General features: G+C 39.3%; 1 protein-coding gene across 1 annotated transcript; it reads right to left on the reverse strand.

The window, feature by feature from the left end:
• Positions 1 to 251: 251 nt before the first annotated feature.
• mitfa (melanocyte inducing transcription factor a) lies at positions 252 to 22,927 on the reverse strand. The gene is given in 11 exon segments (XM_068708026.1): positions 252 to 883; positions 1,776 to 1,923; positions 2,147 to 2,222; positions 2,492 to 2,546; positions 2,879 to 2,963; positions 3,361 to 3,473; positions 3,625 to 3,720; positions 3,809 to 4,021; positions 18,770 to 18,922; positions 18,924 to 19,014; positions 22,902 to 22,927. Coding segments are annotated over 11 exon segments (1,440 nt in total). The 5' UTR covers positions 22,916 to 22,927; the 3' UTR covers positions 252 to 487.
• Between the last annotated feature and the right edge of the window lie 294 nt (positions 22,928 to 23,221).

Here is a 23,221-nt window from a genome sequence, read left to right on the forward strand (position 1 = left end):
CTAATATTCTGAAAGTATTTGATTTATTTTTTACCATTACAATAAACATTTTGTGCTTAACTACCAATAGATTTTCACATATATATGTTCAGTTCAATACAAAGCATATTTTGGGACAAATATGGAAACCCTAGTTTTACTAAAAAACAATAATAAACAGTGAAGTCATTAAAATGACCAGTCTGTAACAGCAGATTGTCGTCATATTTGACACCTTGCAGCCTAAATATTTGTTTAATATAACTGTCCATCTATACAGCATCAAGATCAAAAGAATAGTAAAGTAAAAATACAGTGTACAATCAAGCTCAGTTACATTTACATACAGTATTTTGAACATCAGAGTTCAGCAATGAATTGGAAAAAAGTATGAGAAAAATATAAGGAACCAAGATAAAAATAGAGTTGATCCACTTAGTCGTGTGGATACCTTTAAAGTCACTTTTAGGTGAGTGCCTCATTGACGGGATGCTATATAGTCAGTATGCTAACAGACATCCTTTTCATCCATACTCGAGCTGGAACTGTGGAGGCTGCTAGCGTTGGAGCCTTCTGGGGACATCGAGGACAGCAGGGGATCACTTGGGGACATCGGCGACAGGGTGTCCCTCACCAAATCCTTCATGTTAGAGGTCCTGGAGGTTCCATAGGGACCAGAGTCCCCGCAGTCTGCAGGAATCTGGTCGAAGGTGATGGTGCCGTTGTTGAGGTCCAGCGTGGTCGGAGGGGACATGTCGGGGCCCGAGCTATGTTGGTAGAGCTCCACGGGGCAGTCGCCGAGGACGGGCTCCTGTTTAATGGCTCGGCCTATCAAATCCGATGTGCAGACAGATGAAGAGGACACCACTGTGAGACCATGAGCGCGGGCCTGGATTTCCAACTCCTAGATGATTATAGAAATAAAGAAAACATGATTTCATGAGCATACTACTTCAGTAGTAGATTTGTATCTGCAACGCTAGCGGCTCTGTGAGTCCTTTGCGCTAAATGCTAACGTCAGCATGCTAACATGCTCACTGAGACAATGCTAACATGCTGTATGTTCACCTTGTTCACCATCTTAGGCTGTATTCAAAATCGCATACTAACATACTACTCACACTAAGTATGATGTAAAATTGAGCATGTAGTGTGCTAGCATGTTAGCTAAGAGCTTACTACAGGTACTCAACTGCCCCACAATGCGTCATGGTAGCTCAAGACTGGATTTCAGATTTTGAGCCAGGCTAATAGCTGTTAATTTGTCACTTTATTAAGTTTTACTATGTTTTCTTAAGAGAAAGTAACCATTTGGATTACCACTATGTGGTCAATTTATCCAGATAACTCCTTTTAGGAAATTTCTTTTCAGAGATGTGAAGGAGCCGCTGGCTGGCCCCTTGAGACGGGCCTTGAGAATACTTCAGTGTGAACAGTCTACTGGTAAAATCATACCTAATCGTTCATTTATTAGGCATTATGCAGTACATACTGATTGCATGCAGTACTTTAGAATGCGATTTTGAACAAAACTTGTGTGTGTTAGCATGCTAACATTAGCACTAAACGTGCATAGGTGATAGTATATTACACAAAATTCTAACAGTTAATCCTGTAAATTACATACTAATCCATCCAATAACTGTTTCAAGATATTTCAAGCAATGTATAATATTTTTATGACAATACATGCAACTAACTGCCACTGCTAACATTAGCCCCTGGTTGATGAATAGAGGAACACAACTGCGCTCAGTTTACTGTACTTTTTGCTCCACCAAAGACAAATGACCCACCTGTATACGAAGCATTAGATGGCGGTTTGCATGCTCCACCTTCCTCTGTCTGCACTCAATCTCCTTGGCTCTCTGCTGCTCCCGCTGTAGCCTCCTGATATAGTCCACTGAGGCTTTGAGAATGGTTCCCTTATTCCAGCGCATGTCTCTGGGGTATACAGGAAACAGAGGTCTACAGTCAGAGTCAGCTGACCGGCTGACCAAAACACCACAGGATTCTATGAAGCCCCTCTGAGCATATGAGTCATTAAACTTCACCGACACTTGGGCGTATGAAGAGGAGGATGTTAAAAATAAAGCTAATGAATAGACAGATAGACAGGTAGCACATACATCAAATACGCACAAATTCATGCAAAGCATATACTCACGGATCGTTTGACTTGGGTATCAAGGTTCCCAGTTCTTTGATGCGATCATTGATGTTGAATCTCCGTCTTCGTTCAACTAGAATTTGTCAAATGGAATAAACAGTAAGTACCTCGTAAACCAGTCTTTGAAAGTTGAATTAAAGCCCATAAAATGAATAAAGAAAAATTGGAAATACAAATAAAAAACCCAAATTAATATTTGCAAAAAAATTTGAAAATAGTATTTCATAGAAAACCTATTTAACTTATTGAAATGTCTGCTATCTCACACTATAAGTTGCAATTTTGCTATAATTACATAACATAACAACTGAGACAATCATTCCGATGTATTGATTGACTCACTTAAGTTGTGGTTGTCTTTTTTCTGTCTCTCCTTAGCAAGAGCACGGACTTCAGCCTCTGTGAAGCAAAGAGAAACACTAATGTTAGTGCTTTGAGAAAACAGCATTGTTTAAATTCAATGGGTAACAAGGCATTAAGTCTACAAAATGAATGGATATATATATTTATAGTAAATCTTTTTTCGTCTACTACAACATTTGACGTTATCCTGGATAATCACAGCCAATAAGAAATAATTTCCATGTGAAATAAAGTTAAAATAATGTTAATTAGCAAGGTAATTACAGTTGATTTGTATTGGTTTCTGAAAATCAGATGGAAAAACAGCTTTTACAGTTTACAAAACATCATCTTTTTCACTTTCTTCATTTTGCTTTGCTTACCTACTGGAAAGCCCTCCTGCCTTTGATAGTTTTCATACATGCTACAGGAATCGGACTTGTCCAGTACTTGCTTCATGCCAGGAGCTGGAGTAATTATTTGGCAAACAGTTAACTTAATAGTATATTGCGCATTTCCAAATTGCACACAATATAGACATTGGCTATGTGTTCATTTCCCCTTTAAACAAATAATTCACAGTATAATACGGTATCAGATCTTAGATAGGTAGAATTAACAAACTTTTCTCAGTGTGCACTTTGATCAGATTTCACTACCAGATCTAATGGGGATTTCCTTGCTTAGAGTCAGATATTAGTCATGGAAAAATGTACTAAATTGATAATGAAATGATTTCACAGTCTGAATGTACAGCACTCATTGTATTGTTCGCTGCTGGATTCAAGCCAAATGACATCTGAGGACAGTAAACCAGCAGTAAACAGAATAAACACTGACAATGCGTGTGAAAGAGATTTGTCAGTAATGTACCTGAGTATTCTCTCTTAATGTTGGATGGACAGGAGTTGCTGACACCGAGGCCGGGGAGTGGAAGTCCTTGGTTGCTGTACACATCGAGAAGGTTTCCAGACACAGGGAGCTACAGAGTATTAAAGACATGACATTAGAGTGCATGCTTTAAAAGCAAAGCTGTGTATTGTATTAAAATTAAATTCAAAGACAGATGCACTACAGAGACTTTACGGTCGTATTTACAATAAGCAGTATATTCTTGTATCTTGAAAATGTACCGGGTTGTTCATTTGGAGTCCCGGGTCCATAAGTCCAAGAACCTCTTCATTGTAACTCGACTCCAAGCTAATAATATCATCAATGACATCATCCATCTGTGGGGCACAAAAGCACATTCCGTTCAATAACCACAGTTTATTTGAGTATCTTGGATGTAATGAAATCAAAGCACAGCGGGCGTACCTCTTTCTCACAGTTGGAGCTGAGGGTGAGCAGGGCCATGGGACTGTTGGGGGCACTGCTGCCGTGCCCGGGCGGCATGCCGTGCTCGGGGGGCTGGCTGGGACACTGGCTGCCGGCTTTGCCACCCAGGGTGGTGGACAGATACTGCCTCACCTGCTGCCGCTGAGACTGCTGGATGTGGTACTTGGTGGGGTTGTCCAGGTGGGACTGCACCTGTACGTGAGCAGGACGTAAACATTACTCCCTGGGACTTTTTCATTCTTTTATCAAGTCTACTCTATGATTTTTATACTTAGGAAAACAAACAACGGGTAATTCATTCAAATAAAACATGAATAAGGACTTTTCTAAATAGGTCATGATATTTTAAGGACACATCAAATCATTTGAATTAATTTATTCATTTCAAAAAATGCTTTGAATGTGATGATGTCATGTTCGATGCTACTGTTTCAAATCCAAATAATAAGCTTCTCTTAGAAAGTAGCCACAAAGAGTCGAGCTGCACTCCAGTAGAACTACTAATCTAATGTATAATGCCGACCAATGAGCCCGAAAACTACATTTTAAAAGCCAACTTTTGCTGGCCGATAGCAGGCTTTTTTTCCCCCTTACATTCCAGTGCAGTTGTGTCACATGATCTATGACCCGTTTAACTTTAAGCAGCATCTAAACAACTAATGCAGCAGTATAAAAACAATTTAGCATTCATTAGCTTTTCTGTTATACTGCTAAATTTCTGTAGCGTTAACTGTTCTGTACTGTGTTTAGCAAGTGTTGATAACTATGTAGAGAGGGACAATAACACAGTCTTTAACAGTACATACTGTCAACATAAATACCATTCCAAAGAACACAAAAAAATTAGATAATAGCTTCATCTTCAGATTCTTTTTATCTATTTTATTTTCTCAAAATAATAGCAAAGACAAAAACCCTCACCTGATAATGGCTGTATTCAAGCATTTCCAACATGTTATTTGAGTAGCAATTGATAAAAAATACTCTACAAACAGTAAATAATCCCTTTATCTTGTTCGCCTACACTGTGGACAGCAAGCTAGCATGTGCAAATCTGAGAGCAGAGGCTCGTCCTGCCTAATTTATCCAACGTTTACGGCTCATTAGTTATGCAAGTTAAGGAATGGAGGAGGACACTGAGACTTATCCTCCCACTGCTATGTTGTTCCAGTTAACTATGAATTTTGTCTTTATAGAGCACATTTGACGTCACCACCTACGGCTCACAAAGGAGTCTTTTTACTGATTGGCCAGTAGCCTGCGACTTGAAGCTTGCTCAAGGCTAACTAACGTTTAATCTTTAGTTCTGCTCATCTGGTATAAAACATTATTTGTTCTGAGCACCGGGAACACAATTGACACCATTGTTTCACAACAAACTAGCCGTATTAAATCATGAATTTATTCAGAATTTTTGGGATTGGGGGTCAATTTAATTTTACCGTCACAGTTGCTATGCAGTCACATTTGCAGGGTAAAGAAGGTGGACGGCTTGATTTTCAAGCTTAATGGTAAGGTATTGGATTTAAGTATTCAGATAAGCGCTCGTCCAGCCTATCCGCTCTCACTGTAGAAAGCATTGGATATCAACCCTAGTATCCCATCGGAAAAAAAGTTATACGGTTCTAAAAATGTCACTGAATGATGTATCAATGCATTTCCAGCAAATATTTAACTAATAAAGGGACTAAAGGAAATATGTGCAGTGTCACATAAATGGTCACATGACCAGAGCTGTTTACTTCCTGGCTGCATCTAAAAGAGAGGATGGCTGCATCAACGCTCCTAAACAGTAGGTTATTAAGTTATGTTAACATAAAGATAAGACGAGGAGTTTTAGCACACCTCATCTTTAAGGTGTCTAGTATTGATATATGCATTTGCATATCTTGGTATACATATACTTTCTCTCATAAAACCGGACACTTTTATTTAACACACCGATAGAAAGCAACAGTGAATCAAATAGCCACTTGTTACAACCGAGGTATGTAGTAGAAGAATTGGACAGTAGAAGATATGAAAAGGTCAGGATGAGAATTAGTACCTCCTAATCTGAGGCCATGGTTGTATGCCGGAGTAACGATAGATCGTGCCCTTCCGGTTGGGAGTGAGTCTCCGCGCTCTAAGGAGCTCAGATATCAGGAGGGAGCTCGGAGTAGAGCCGCTGCTCCTTCATGTCGAAAGCAGCCAGGCGGAGGTGAATAGGGCATCTGATCAGGGAACGCCTGGATGCCTCCCTTTATACGTTTTCCGGGCACTTCTAACTTTTCATAGCATTTGATTTTTCTGGAATTTAGGTCATATTTATGTCATTTGTTAAGTACCAGTAAAAGCACACCTTTCTTATGGCATTGTGTTAAGGCGTAACATTTTTATATTGTTTGCCGTTTGTTATACATACTGTATTGATTTATCCTTTCCCAACACTGGCTCGGAACAGGTCCTTGATGGCTTGTAGCTGCTGCTCATGTCGAGTAATCCTTTTTTTGAGAAGACCCCAGATGACACAAACTGTTGTTGTACATATTGTGTTGTGGTACATTCGCACTCAATGCATGCGATTGAGGCAACATTTGTGCTGAATGCAGGCTGTGGCAAGTGGGGTCAACCACAAACATTTCTTTCATATTCTATTGATTGAGGCTGCGATGTTAAAGTTCACCAAAGTTCAAATCCAGATGATACGAAGATGCAAATTTTCCGTGTCCTTAATGAGGGACAAACGGTAGCAAGTATTCTATAGCTTTCTTATTTCCTAATCACATGAAACAGGAAATAGGAAATGGGAAATACGTTAATGTGAGTAATATGGGAGCAAAAGGAGGTTAATCAAGCATGAACCAAACCAATTATATAATTTCCATTTTGGACATTCAGTTGGTAGTCCTCTCCAGAACCATGGGTCAATGTCTTGGTCAAAGACACACAATCGGCAATAACGTCTGAAACATGTGAACTTTTGATTGAAATTCTCAAATTACTTTTTCTGTCGGCTACAAGTTGCATTTAAGGGAAAAAAGAGACAATGACCATTTCAAAATCGTCCTTAGTTTATAGTCTGTGTTTATTGAAAATATTATGTGGATTTTATTCATAATGACTGATTTTTTGTGTCACAGCTGCATCGAATTACTTGTGTGTATGCTTTTGGGCCACCAAAACAATATTTGTAGCTTTTTAGGCTGTGACTAGCACTCCACAGAGGAATAACATCAACGTCACGCCAAATTCTTTTACAATTTGAACAACGATTTAACTGTTGAGTCTAATGCCACAGTGCTGCGTATTAATAATGCACTCAACTACTTCAAATGTTTTGCTCCGAGGGAAGCATCATTTATTTACACCACCCCCTGAGGCAAATTTGTGATATTGAGCTATATAAATAAAGATTGGCTTGACTTCAATTTACATTTTGTCACCACCAATGATGATGAGAATATGCTGCTATTACAAGCGAAGCGAACACAGCAGAAAATGTTTATGCACTGACTTGAAAGCTTATCTAATCATGAAGTTGAATAGTTACCGATCCCTAGAATCAAACGTTCCTCCAAGGAATTAAGCTGCTTCATCAGCCGAGCAGCTAATTCATGCAAACGCCTGTGTCTGCATCTCGTGTTACGCTGCTTGAGCACAGAGCAAACTCACTCGGAGCTGGAGAGGTGAACACAAACACATGGGAAGTACCCTCTGGCTGGACAGAGCCCTGTACGATAAAAAACAACAGAGAAAGCGCTCTTTGTAAACACATAGTAGAGCTTTTCTTTGTCTCCCCTCCGCAGTGTGGCCTTTTCCTTCAGAAAAAACCTTTGGGTTGAGAAGGAACTATCAACAAGGGATGTATTTCATTTAACCCTACAGCAAGCCGAGCTCTCACGTTATTCATTGTGAGACAGAGGTTTATTACCTTCTCAAGGAGAGCACATGGGTCCATGTTTTAGAAGCCTTAAGGACCAGTAACATTCAAAGAGATAGTCGTCACTCTTTGACCACTGAAGAATCAGATCCATTCATATCTCTACTCTGTTTCTTACGTCCTTGGTAACCAGCTACACTTGGGGGCATTTCTGTGAAAGCAGGATGCTAAAAATTGAGTGTGTGCTAAAAGCTAAGTCTTTGCTTTTAAGTCACAACAAAGTGCAACGCAAATCAGTAAAACGTATATACCACACAATAAATAATATGTGACGGATAACCATAAACCAGGGGCCTCATTACAGTAAAATATCCTGACTGCTTGTCCTACGGAGGCGATTCCTTAACTCATGACTGTGTGCTGTCCAATCTCAGACCTCCTAGTTTAACTTTGGAATTTCTAACTATAACTGCAAATTTGATTCTTCAGTCGGTACTGTAATAATGATAATATTAAACTTTACTCATATAGCACTTTTCATACAGGGGGAGTTGTTCAAAGTGCTTAATAAACAAATTGAACAAACAGGAGAATGAATAAACACAGATTAAAACATGCAAATAACGCAAGATGAAACAAAGCACCAAAACAAAGGAAGGCGTAACAATAAAAAAAAATGTGTAAAAGACTAAAACTAAGGAAGAGTGATTGTAAGTTCAAGGCAATGCTGAATAAATAAGTTTTCAATTGTGGTTTTTAAAATGCTTGCATCTGTTATAGCTTTGGGTAGGGAATTCCATAGTTTTGGCGCATAGTAAAAATGGATGAGCTGCCAATTTTCTTATTTCTGTTTCTGAAAAACAGCAGAGGATCTAAGATGCCATGTCTAATGAATTAGTAATGTATGCCGGTCCAAAACCGTAAAGAGCCTTGTAAACAAGTAAAAGAACTTTAAAATCAGTCCTAAAAGACGCTTTGGGCCAGTGCAGCTTAACTAAAACTGGGGTGATATACTCTCTCTTTCTTGTTCTAGTTAAGATTTATGAATGAATTGTTATTAATTAATTAATCAATTTAATTAATTTGGAACACCAGTGAAGAGAGCATTAGAGTAATCTAATTTGCTTGAAATAAAGGCGTGAACAACTTTTTCGGCATCTTGTTAGATTCGCAATATTTCTCAAATGAAAAGGTCACCTTTTTTCTTGGCGATTTTAAATGTAAGTCAGAGTCAGGAATGATTAACCTGTGGGGCCAAACTGCCAAGTTCAGCAAGAACTCGCTCTCTTTTAGTTTGTGGACCAACTAATAAAAGTGTAGTAGTGCCTGTATCTTTGATTAGAATGTACACTAGCTTGCTATCATGACAAAAAAAGGGATTACTAATTTGTACTGAAAATTCATTGTCTTGGCAGTCCACATATAACTATTAATACACGGTCTGGCAAAGAGTAATCATATGGTTTGAGTAGCCTTTCAATCATTGCATTTTGCATTTAATTCCCAACAAATAAAAAAAATAACAATAGACATTCAATACATAATTGTTGCAGTTTAATACATGTTCTCAAGACAAATAATAAAGGGACAATTGTATTACGTCACAAAACTCACAATGTACTGCATGTTTAGAAGAAAACGAATAAAGTCATAAAATCTTGAATGACCGGCTTAACTGAACTCATGAGGATAACCTCAGACCATTAGCGCCGAGATTGAAAAGTGGCCGATGGTATGCTACTGTTGTTCAGCGGTATGTACCTATCCTTAGAGTGGTATGTCAGTACTTTTCCAATAGCACACTGTTTGCTGAAGGGATGGGTACATACCACTGAACAACAGTAGCATACTACTCTAGGGATGGGTACATACCACTGAACAACAGTGTCATACCATCAGCCACTTTTCAATCTTGGCGTCACTCCCTCAGACACTGAATTGAAATAGCATTAAGAGTGAAACGCTGAATTAAAATAGTATCGAGAACAGTGTAATAGAACTGCATCACAGTCTAGCTTGTTAACAAGTCTTATACACATTTATAGTTAATTTGAACAGCATGAACTCACACATGAATGAAAGAAAGAGAGAGAACACCTTGAAAGAGGACTTGACTGCAGCGACTGGCTGATATCCTCAATCTATGATGACAAGTAACTGTAAAACAAACAAAATAAAAACTTTAGAAACACAATGTTCTGAACTTCTGGAAAGTTCTATGACATCCAGGATAAACACTTAAAAGAGGCTTTGGGTGTGCAACTGTTTTGCATGTTCCTCACATATGTTAACATATCAAGTCTTTACAAAAAGCTAATACAACAATAGCATACAGTTTAAATCAACAGACTTGTCTATGTGATGAGCTGATTACGTTAGGTGAAGAAATGAAGCTAAGACAATGGACCACAATGGACTAACGTTCAACACTAAAATGAGTTTGATCTGGTTTTAATGTTGCTCCTGGGATAACACACACGTAACGTTACCGTTACTGTTAGCATTACCTGTTCATCGTCTTGAACACACGTTGGCGATTTGTGGTCCGCTCTCCGTTTTGATAATCATCCCATTTGTGGTCCTACAGTCGGTTCAACAACAACACAAGTAAACACAAGTTAGGTTACTAACGTTACATCTTAACACTGTAATTGGTGATTAACTTTATTTATGTTAACTTAACTTGCTATGCTGTTAGCTAGTTAACCTTTTTAAGGCTACTTGATCTCGAGCTAGCTAATGTTACAGAGCTAACGTTAGCTCCACCAATATTAGCAACCTAATGTAATGAAACAGACCAAGTGAAACATTATCTTTGATGTTAACAGTTCAACAATCATAAAGACAGAACAATACTGGAGACTTTGAATTTCGGGTGATAAGCTGAAGTTACCTGATCTCCACATGGCTGTGCTCAGAAGGGCTGAGCTCCAAAGTCACGTTCACGAGCAGTCGGTCACGTCTTGTCACTCAAAAATTACTTTTAAGCAATGAACAGTTTGAATAATAAAAAATATTTTATCGTCACAACGAACACAATAACCCACAATAGACAGTACGATGTAGATGGATTGTGATTCACTGAACTTGTATAGAGAAGCGTATCCACCACTTACTATATTATGCTGATAAATTACAGTAGTCTGCTGTTATTGTTAATTGACGACATTGACATGCGAGGAATGAACATTTAACTGTATGTTACAGTTATTATGAAATACTGTAAGATACTGTTTTAAATCCACCGTAAATTAACAGCAGTTTATTACAGTGTAGAAGACGTCAATAGCATATTAAACAAACTTCAGCAACTCATTGCCGATAAGTTTAGAGTGAACCACTGTACAAGTTAGACATGTTCTGTAAGACCATCCTTGGTAATTTTGTCCACTACACTCATCAGAATCAGTAGGTGCAAACAGATGAATATAAACTGGTAAACAGCATGTTTTTATTTAGACTTCATGTCAATAAATGATGACATTGACAAGTTATGGTTTTATTATATTAGCAGCAGAGCAAATCTACTCTACTATGAAAACACAAGACATCATTGGTAGAAACATATTGAGGCTGTGATACAAAATTATAGACTGGACTTCCCCTGTTGGAAGCCAGTGCAAATAATGTATCTGCAAATCAACAAAAAACATGTCCAGATTTGTGGTGCCGTTGGGTCTTCAAAGCCTCACTGACGATATTAGCATCGCAACATGTGACATTAAAACTATCTGTTTAGGGCAGGGGTGGGCAATTATTTTTCCCAAGGAGCCACATGAGAAACCGGGACTGTTTCTGAGCATGTTGCTTTTGCAGCTTAGCTAGCAAAGACTCAGATGTCAGTGCCTGCTCTGCATCAGTCAAGTTTTCGTATCTCTCTGTGTGTTTCGTCATCGTAATGGCGTTTCAAATTGTAATCCTTAAACACTGCGATCTGTTCTCCACAAACTAAGCACACGGCTTTACCTTTGACTTCAGTAAATAAATACTTAGAAGTCCATATTTTGCTAAAACCTCTACACTTTGTATTTTTTTTAAAATAGGCTGACATTTTTAAGGGGTTAACAGCTAACTCACATAAGGTTAGTTCACCAACACATTGCAGTGTTGCTGGCATTCATTCACGGACATACTAACATACTTACATTGAGAAAAAAACCTAGCAACAATTGCCTTCAAAATAAAAGCAATGCAGCTGTATTCCGTGCATGATGCACACTTATTTACATTTTATTCCTAATTTCCCATTGAGTCGTATGGCCCGGGGGCCGTCTAATGCCCAGGTCTGGTTTAGGGAAGCTGATCAATAAAAAGGTCCGCTTTTGTAGCCAAAAATCCCTATTAAGTTCCTCTAATGTGAGTAGAGGGTCGAATGGGCCTGGGCAATTATTTATGAACTTATTTAACTCAAACCACGATCTATTCCTTAACATAACCAAGTAGTTTCGGTTGATTTGGGAGTCTGTTCTCTCAAGTTTCCACGGTTGTTTTGCTCACCAACAGTATTTCAAGGAAGCTGCAACAGTACACACCCACAACCAGAAGTCAGGGTCATTAGATTCAGGTTAAAGGCTGCACAAGGAAAAAAATGTCAACTAAATGTTTTTGTTTTTCTTTGAACTACGTTTTTTTGAATACCACATGGAGTTGTTTCAGATCAGACTAAATCCAACCATATCAGCCTCATTAGTTTTATGAGGTCAGCATTCATCTCAGAAGTGACAATAAGCCTCATTCATAAATGTTTACCTCATTATAGTTCGAATGAGTTTCTCTGTAACAATTATTCACTTTTGTGGCTACTTTTATGCATAGTCTTGATTTTTTTGAACGGGTCACACCCTTGCTCTAGTTTTGTAGAGAGGTCTTAGCCCTGACTACAAATAACTGCATCTGATCACAAAGCAGTTTTATTCAATATGGTTTTATCCCAACTACCTGTTATTCACAGTTAACCTGTCCATCAGTACGTTTTCTAAGCTTTTTACTGCTGCTTTTTTAACTGCCTTTAATCCACTTTTTAACACAGAGGAGCTGATCTTCCTTTTTAATCACAACAGTCAGAATGTCCTGAATCGTAACACCCTGGCTTTACAAATCCACCCAGGAATTAAAGACAGAAAAATGGAAAACGTAAAAACATGAAAATGGGCAAAAAACAGGTTTACATGTGTTTTATATGCTCTGAAAGCTGCAATGAAGATTTATCAACCAGCAGTTAAAAAAGCAACAACGTCCTTCATCTCAAACTTAATTTTAGAAAACCACTCTAACCCCAACATTTTATTTACGGTAATTGAATTGCCACCAACTCCCTCTGACATTTTACGATTATTAACAACTCTTTAGCAATAGGAACTTTTCCATCCACTTTTCAACATGCTGTGGTCCAAATTATTTTTATAAAACCTAGTCTTAACCCCTCTATTCTTAGCAAAGATAGGACAATGTCATAACTTACACTTTTAACAAAACTTTTAGAAGATTGGTTTCAACCTCATTTTCAGTTTCGGTGTGTCATAATAACATCTTTGAGAAGTTTCAGTCAGGTTTTAGAGCTTGACACGTCACAGAAACTGCCCTCCTCAAGGTAACTAATGACCTTTTAACAGCCGACAGAGAGAGGTTTCTTTTTTTAAGTATTTTAAACATAAGTACTGCTTTGACACAGTAAATTATGCCATTTTAAGCAAAAGTATAAAATCTTTGGTTGGCATCAAGGACAATGCACTTAGTTGGTTTTATTCTCTACCTTTTAGAAAGAACCTACTTGGTCAGCATAGGTAATAACTCATCCTCTACAACACACATTACCAATGGTGTACCACAAGGCTCAATTGTAGGTCCAACTTGGTCAAATCATCTAACATCACAACATATATTTTCATTGCTACGCAGACGACACACAGGTATATCTTCCCTTGAGACATGATGACCCAAGAAGCTGCTATTTTAGACTGTCTTAGTGAAATCGACTGTTGAATGATACAATATTTTCTTCAACTCAATAACTCTAAATCAGAAATCATATTGTTCGGTCCCCAAAACCCAATCAGTCTCATTGAAAGTGGCCTTGGTCCCTTAACATAAAGCCCACTGCCAAGCGCCACAACCAGATTTAAGCTTCAAACAACAATTCAAAAAAATACATGTCCAATCCAATCCTGCTTCCTTTAAATATGAACTATCTCCAAAATCAAACCAATGCTATCACGTTCTGACCTGGACATTCATTCATGCTTTAATCTTCTTAAGACTTGACGACTGCATCAACCACTGATTCTTGGATAATATCAGCCTTTAACTAGTTCATAATGCTGCTGCTGGGCTGTAACCTGAATCAGTGATCTCTTACAAATCATTCTTTAAACACATTTTTTATAGACGCATGCATATTTTTGGTCTTTTTTTATTGCATTTAGATTTCTAGGATAATAGACACCAAAATATTTCTCTTTCTCCCCATCTGTTGGTTAAAAAACGGCACTGTCCCAGCTTTTATTTTGAAAGTAGAAAGAATGACCTGAGTTTGCGCTCAGGGGATTCAGACTGGCTAAAAGTGAGCGTGAGTAGCTTTGAACATTACAAACGTGAGAAACCCTGTTGCCAGCTTTTACAAGCGAGCTTTCAAAGATAGCGCTCAAATCTATTTAGTGCTCCCTCAAATTTTTGTTGGCAATATACTACCATAAAGATATCCCTAAAATCAGAGGCTGATAAGGCAAGCTATTGGGGACCTTGCTGGCCTTATCAGTCTGAACAACCGGGCTAATTGTGCTTGGTTGGGGTGCAGGCAGACGACGTAGCGGTGAATTTAATAACAGCGTTCCCTAGAGCTTCCATTTTATAAGTGAATCCCAAAAGAGGTGAGGCAGGGGAGAGTGAAGGAATAAGCAGACTGACCTATGAGCTGGTTGTCAACATGTGATATTGAGGCTGTGATGATAGGAGGGATATTTAGTTGAACAAATACTTGATGAGCTGAGTTCCATCATCGCCTGTAGATTTTGCATTCTTGCCTGATGCCCTTAGTAACAATTCAGTGGAGCAAATGGCAGCTACAGCAAAGGCATGCCACCCAATCAAGAAGAGGAGCCTGGAACAAAGAGATGTCTTCTCTGCTTCTTACCCTGCGGCTACAGTATGTTTAACATCCGACTCCAAGAATGAGGCGCATTGTCCAGTCTGTGATGGATTAGGAACACAAACTTGTAAAAGTGACAAACAATGGAGCTTAATTTAGCAGCAAAATAAATGCACGGAACCTTGTTATGGTGCCCGATGAGGGGCTATGCAATGGACTAAACTGTAAAGATACTAATGTGTGTTCACGTCAAACAGCAAGGGCAAATATCACCCAGTGCAGCACTACCATGTTCTAAAGATGAAGTGAAGTGTTACAAAATAAAATGCAATTGTTACATTAAGAGGCAAACTGCTAAAAAAATTCTTGTGGTGGATTTGAAAACCTTTTGAAAACCTTATCTTGAAGAATCTACTGGATACTAGACACTGTGAAAAGAGCTCTAGGTATATCTGATATCTGATGAGTTTATGAAACAAAAGGCTCTCTTAGGCAAGTTTGAGATCTCAGAATTTAGCACCGAAAATCAAAGAGCACAAAGATGTAGCCTTATTCAGCTCAATGTGCCTGGAGTTTGAGGAAAAGGTCAGTGTAAGCCACGAACGACTGCACGTGGAGATGAATCTGGTGATTTTTTAAAAGTCAGGGCTGTTCTGAGCCATGTAATAATGGGACTGTCTTTGATTCATTTCTTTTAATAAATTCAAATTAAGGAGGAAAATTTGGCAGATAGATCAATTCTATGCTCCATGCTTTTAGGAGTCAGAAGACTAATACTGTGTACACACAGAAAGCAGAACCACAAATATAGAAACAAGACAGTAGCTCACTCCAATCACTTCCTTTTCATCTGTTTTATGATATCGGGTGCAACAAGTTCCCCAACACTGTTAGCTCTGTTGTCGTTGTTTGAACTGTTTGTGCTGTGAGCAGCCAGCTAAGCCATGTTGACAATGAACACATTTAGCACCTTTAACTACTGTACATGCTGCCAGTGTTACAAAAGTACCCACAAGGACCGTATAGGACATCATTTGAAATTACAATTTATATGCTGCACAACAGCTTTTGCCTGTTTAGGTCTGATTGAATATTTTTTTTAATCGCCCCATTCACTGCTGAAGACACTACCACTAGTGAAGCTCTAACAGTCATAACAGCCCTGATAACATCAGGAAGGCACAAATGTAGGCACAACTCAATTCTGAGGAGAACAGTTGCAGCCCGCAGGCAAGAAAACTTTTCTAGCTGTGGTGCACTTAAGAAGCACAAAGAAGGTCCCAGTGCCAAAAGTGCGATCTCAGGCCAACAGTTAAATGTTAGAGGGTAGTTCTCGTTCAGATTAGCTACCGTATGTAGAAAGCCCACTTTGTTTCAGTTACATTTCTGGATCATACCGTCACTTCATATTTGAGTGAATTTAACATCTTTATGTGTAAAGTAGTACCGGTTGCCGCTCAAGATAACCTGGATTAAAGCAGGACCTTGTCTCTCCTCTTCTTGAATACCATGACGGCAACGTGAAGAAGCCGGACCGAGGTCTGTTAGCGAGAGAGAGGCAAGTGTGCCTTGCGTCCGTGGTTTGTCACAGTTACGGCAGCTGTTGAAAACAAGAAGAGAACACTCAGCTGACCTCGTAAATGCCTCATTGTTTAGTTTTACAAACATATCTGATTCGTCTTGGGAGGCTTGTTTGATGCTCGGACGCGATTTGAACGTCAGTTGAAGACTTTGAAAAAAAGGAAGAGAGCAAATTTTCCTTCCTATGAGTTATCTCTATTAACGTTCCTACGTAGATCTGTTTGTTATTGCACAATGTTTGAGGAAACATGTGTCCCGTAGAAGAACTATTCAGCTCTTTAAACGTAATAAAAAATTGGAAATCATACAATTGTGGGAACAGAAATGACAGGAGCCATCGGGTATTTTGTTCTTCTGCGTTATCCACGTAATCATGAACGAGGAAGTATAAAGACCGCTGAAGCAGAGGTGGGCTGGAGGTTTAGGTGGATGGATCCAACAAACAGCAATCGTTCAGCCAGGAGATGTTTTTGTCACGTAACATGCGTACTTCAGTAACAGCACTTCTGTAGTTGTTTAAACCCTAATAACAATCTATTCCTAACTAGTTTTCCTAGTTTCCTGTGATTTCCTGTAAAAAAACGTACGCATGTAACGAACAGATTTTAAACACGTGTTGCAGGCTTTCGTAGGAAAACACCCAATAAATGACTACATTTTCATAGGATATCATACGAACCATTGTATGAGGATACATTAAGCAGGTAGTGTACAGTGGGTTTATAGAGCGTTTTCTCTGAAAACTATGAGAGCGGTGAGAGTGAACCAAAACGTTAAAGTTATGGGTCAGACAGCTAAACAATGAGTTTAAAAGTAACTACAGATCTCTATAAAGCCGATGGGAGCTGCACATTCAGATGATAATTCTTTTTCGGTGAATCACTACCAGAAACACCTTTCACGTTGTCATTTGATATATTGTTATTATAAAAATAGTGATAATAACCGCTTTAAAGAAATACATTATTCTGTAAAAATGTGGCAAAACAGATTCTGAACTGACTGGCTTTAGATTATCTTGCACTACAAGAGACTACTTTTCTACTTTTCTTAAATGATCCCAGGAATCCAGCGATCATTTGTTGCTGACTTATGAGTTGAGTGTGTGATAAAGCCTTTGTCTTGATCCTTGAACTAGTTTTTGTTTTTTCTACTTCATTCTCACTGGGGTCAGAGGTAACCTGGCTAATTAAGGGTCCCCCTCCCCTTTTGGACAACCCCATCTGAGCTTTATGTTTTCACTTTCATGGTCCAGCAGCTCTGCCTGGTACTTCTAAGCTAATTTTGCCTTGCCTGCACAGCTTTGGGGGGGTCTTTGATAATCCACAGACAGGTTAGGTTCAAACTGTCAAGAAGTATTTGCCCAGGAAACTGGGATCGCTGTCTGGACTCACCATGAAAATAATACAGTATGAGAGAATTGTTCCCACAAATACTTTTCTTCATCAAGCGCACCTATCTTTTTAAGAACAACTTGCTGAACAGAAAAAATTGCCATGCCCATTTAAAAAAAACAGCAAAATGTTCTCACAACACGGAAATATTAAATGAAAACAACAAACCAACTTCCTGGTTTTGCACATAGACATGAGTCCACGTGAAAATAGTAAGACATGGCAAGTGATACTGGCAGGATGTGATTTTCATGCTGAAATAACTGGATTATGTTACTCGGCTAACAATAAACACACTGATGAATAAAAACTGGTACTACAGACAAGTCAACAACTGGTGACCTTAAAAGAACTGCTCCATTACACAACTGCAGCAACGTCACACTCGTCTTACAGAACATATTGGACTTAATGATATTACATGCATATCTATAATAATTGGCAGAAATACTAGAAGTCGCGGTCCTCGTAAGCACAGGAAATCTGTAAACCCAATGCAGACCACTGATATATCTCACAGACACTCTTAAACACTTAATTATCTAATATTGCCATCTTAGAGATTTTATTTCCAGGATAAGGGCAGCGTTCTACCTCTTCCAAAACACATTTTCTCATCTTTATATTCTCACGTTTTCAGGGTCCCTTTGGTCATACCAGGAATGAAATGAATGAAAATATGTCAGTGTAGTGGAGCAAATAGGATTAAATGTGTTGAATGCCAAATGTCTGGAAACAGGAATTCTGTCAAGAGATAATCCCCCATATGGATTTAACACAGTCCACTCTCAGACAACTGTATTTGTGTCTCAGGAGCTGACGCAGACGGAAGAATTTCTGAAGCCAAAGTCCATAATCATGTTGAATTTGTGATAAGATACTGGAAATGCATAATCCAGTTTTGAATTGGTGGAATCAAGGCTCCACGGGAGAGCATCCACCACCACATCACATACCGAACATTGTCGCCCTTCACATCTCGGCTGCCGCGAGGTTTACCAGTGTGTTGGCAGGCTTACCTTCAGAACTTCCATGAGCCAGCCGCAGGGACGTGTGACATGGACGCTGGAGGTGTGTTGGTTGCCGTGGTACGAAAGGTCCCAGGTCCTCGTCTCCCGGTCCTCCCTGCGCTCTTGACCCTGGCGATGGGCAAACGCCGGCTGGTCTCGAACCCCGGACCTGATGTGACGTCAGGGCCGGTAGAGGGTGGGAACTCTGGAGGCTCTTGCAGAGGCCATGAAGGTCCGGGGGAGCGCTGAGGACCCTGGCCCACCCAAGGGCAAAGAGAGAGAGGGAGGAGTTAAACAAACCGGGCGAAACAACACGCTGGTGTGTACACTGTGCAAGGCAAGGTGGGATTTTTCTGAGCCATGCTGAGTCAGTGAGCCATATGAGGTATCCAGAGATTCTTCTACTGAGAATATATTATTGTTCTTTGAATGAGGGTGAAAGATGCATTTATGTTTGAGGGAGGTTGTGCAATATGTGATTGAGTTTGTTAATGAAGTAGAACATCAGACCTGTATTTATAGTGCATGTCTCGGTCAAGGTGCATTAACTTGCGGGCAGCAGGAGCAAACATCTTTAAAGTTGATATGGCAAACTGTTGCCGGACTGTTGCTGTTCCCTCATCCAGCAGACACTGAGAAATATGCGTCCACCTGACAAGTGTCAGTCCGTTATTCATTTGCCTCTTAGCTCTGATTTGGTCTCCAATAACGCCTGTGGATCTGCTGCATCTGAAAACGACGCTGTTTTACGAGTTGTGAAATCAAAATATTAAAGCTTTATTAATATATAGGTTGACCGTGTTTTCAAATTCCTAAACCAGGGCCCTTAAAGCGTACCACACGTTCATGCATGCGCACACGTATACGCACCATGGGCGTGCTACTGTACGTATATTGCTATCCTAATAGTTTTATATCAGCATTTCCACCGTGTGCAATCAAATATTTACTCTCACAGTGTGTGAATTGGTTAGGTTATAATGAGTCTATGTAAGCACTGAAAACAGGTATATTATTTTTATTTTTACTGTGGGGAAAATTTGGTAGTGACACAGGACATTTGAGTCTTTTACAGATATTTGTCGGGACACCTAGCTTGGACAATCCTTCTTGTCAAACTTTGCAGTTTTCTGCAGATTCATCACTGCATCTTTCACAAACACATCGTAAGTTGATCCATTGCTGTATATAGAAATATTGATTGGAGCAGCTTTAAGTCACAATTGTGTGTCTTTCTGTTTACCCCCTATTTTGTTTGGAAAGAAAGACAAGCAAATCCCCAGCTGAACTCAGACATTACATCAATCGTTAATTCTGTTAATTAGCCCACCATCAGTGGCCAAATCTGTTTGGTAAGATTAGGCCTAAATTTGGTTTCCCCCTCCATGCTCTGCAAGAGTTTGCTTTCGGGGTAAGCTGGTGTGATTATGTGCCACTAGACTTCCAATAACTGGTTCTGTTGTGAGGTCTGAGGCAGTACCTGTGTGCCCATTGGCAAACACAATGCAGCTAATAACTTCGCAGCTTTACTCATGCGCATTAATACACTGAGTTCATCCTTTTCAAATTTGCAGCATATTGGAGCAGACAGCGCCTGCACATCCCAAACCGAAAATGGATCTGGCAGTGCACACGCTGTCGGGATGAGGCATTCCCCGGGAAAATGATCCTTTTGATAAAACCACTTCAAATCCTCTCAGCCTGTGCAGCTGTGCGATAATCGCACTAATTAGGCTGGCATGTCAAATCTAGCCCTGGTCCGCATCAGCATCGCCAATGGCAACGCAATGATGTTTTTTTCTTTTACCTAATATCTTAATTAGTTCACAGAAATCTGCACCTGTTTCTTAAAAAGATTCTTGTTCATGACTTACGCCACTTAACCTACTTAAATCCTATAAAAGCCCAGACTGAGACAAAGGTGGGATTCATATAGTCAAAGTAATCTGAGTAGTAGTTTTCTGGATGTCTGTCATATTCAGTGTTTGTAAAGATGTTCTATCGACTTTCATGCACTTACTATTGATTAATTGCTCCAAAGTGCTTGTAAAGAAACATATAAAGACTTTATTAGAGAACTTTAAAGGAGCTGTTTTTGTTTTTTTTTTATCTTTGGACAGATCCAAGCTAGCTGTCTTCCCCTGGTTGATGCTGGCTGTAGCCTTATATGTAATGGACAGATATTAGAAATGTATCAGTCTTCCCATCCATCTCTCAGCAAGAAAGCCAATAAGGGTGCGTTCCATTCAAGTTTTCTTGCACCTGTTGGGGCTGCAAGCTTGAACGAATCTGTCTTCAACATTTAAGCGACCAAAATAAGTTAGAATACATGGCGTGTATTGACAGGATGGTGACCTAACATGACCCTTATCCCTGGGAACCTAAATATGTTAATAAACACGCAGTGTCGACTATTTTCATTTACATTCACCAATAATATTCATTGAAAGTGAATAAATATGGAGACACAAGTCTCAGCAAAGCTGGCCCCAAAAAAAGAAGAAGAAGAGAAGAAACAGGATGAGTCAAGTTCTGCTCATATCCAATGTGGTTAAACCGTGTTCCTCACTTCTGCAGGAAATATATTAGACACTTAAAATTCAAGACTGAGTATCGACAATATCTAAACCACACACGGGCAACATCTCAATTTGGCCTCAAAGGAATATCAGAAACGTGCTCTACGCCACGACTCTCGCACACCTTCCACGCTCTGTGTTTTTTTGTTGTTGCTATGACTGAACTAGAAGTGGAGCTGAGAGGACGCTCGCTTTGTTTGCCTCCGCCCGTGTATGCGTGGCAACAAACTTTTCCTGTGATGAACTACGACGAAGTCACGCCGCAGATCATCTGTCGTCTGTGCTGCGTATTTCAACATCAGACATGACGCCAGAGTTTGATGGGCCTACGAAGAGGGTTGACTGTGTCTATTGTTCCCATCAGGCTAAATTACACGGCTATGGAAAAGCTTTCCGGGACTAATAGTGTCATTAATCAATATCTCACGGTAATAATTAATTCTCACAGGTTACTTACACAGTTACAGGAATTAATTAACAGAAAGGGAATTTATGTAGTCATTCGGACAAAGTAATTGTTAATTATCATGTAATTATGCATGTCTGTCCTGCAATGGTATTAAAGTTTAAGTAAAGTATAAACTGTCACATACCCAGGTAATAACAGAACATAAAATGATTGTAGTAAAAATAATGAGTGGATATATCTATGAATATGACAATGTATTTGTTTGTAACTAGTGTCTTATTTTATTTTTTTGTCATGTGGTGATGCAGCTCTGTACTCTTAAGGTCAATATTACATCATTATAAAGCCTTGTGTTCTTGTTTATAACATAATGTGATGTGTTTCATTGACGGCACCAGACAATTGGCAAGATGCATAGGCCAATTCGAAAGTTGATGCTGCATTTAAGTGGATTGTTTTATGTAAGTCATATTTTCATTGTAACCTCAGAGTACACATACAGTTGTAAATAAAAAAAAAATAAAAGTCAACATTTCTATGCCATGATATTGTCCAATGTGTGGCTTTTTGCTTACTTTACATAAGTCAGCATGGCCCTCTGGGGAAAAAACATTTAACCAAATCCTTTTTTAGTGTTTCACCAATTAGCAGAGTCAAAGGTGGACATATGCACAACTCAGTAAGTAGACTATACTGTTGACTGCTCGCTGCTCATTGTTTCCCTGAACAAGCGGAACACTGATTTATTGCATCCACTGACATTTCCTGACATAACAGCAGCGCTTTGACCCACTAACGGTGTCAATCCTTTGAGTAAAGACATTGTGACTACAGCAAAATCAGTCCCACTGACTTCTGTTTGGGAAATTAAGACGGTTTTCTCTGAGCGTCTGTTCATTGTGTTGAAGGCACAGAAAGCCTGATTATCTACGGTCAGCATTTAAAAAGAGGCCGTAAAAAATTATTAGCGTGCTTGCGTGGCTCAAGACACACTGCTGATGTGTTGCCAATTGTTAGGATGTGGGAATATTACAAGCTCAAGCACAACACACTCGTCCAGTCATTTTATAATGAACCAAAGAGGCACGACTGCTGAAAACAAAAAATAAACACGTGGAATGGAATTTGCAGAGGATGAAAGGAGGTTTCTTACCTTTTTATTTTCATGTAGGTCAGTGATTCAAGGGTACTCGCTTCACGATTGCTACAGTTTGAGGAATTAGGTCCTTTTAAAGCATTCTAGGATGTCAGGACTTCCTGGTGTGACACAATAATGTCTCACTTGCAAGTTGAGAAAATGACGAGTCCCAGATGTCTTGGCTTTTGTGGTTTAATTGGACATATGGGTTTAGGGAAGGAGGACGAGCAGTTCTGTAGTTTTGCAACCGGAGCAGTTATTTAGCACACTATCTCCATTCATTGCTGCTGGTGAACTGAGCTGAATAAGCCATGGATTGTAGACTATTATAGCTG

This window comes from Cebidichthys violaceus, unplaced genomic scaffold (genome assembly GCF_023349555.1).
Source record: "Cebidichthys violaceus isolate CVI_PGR_0920_01 unplaced genomic scaffold, fCebVio1.0.p SCAF_130, whole genome shotgun sequence".
Taxonomy (NCBI): domain Eukaryota; kingdom Metazoa; phylum Chordata; class Actinopteri; order Perciformes; family Stichaeidae; genus Cebidichthys; species Cebidichthys violaceus.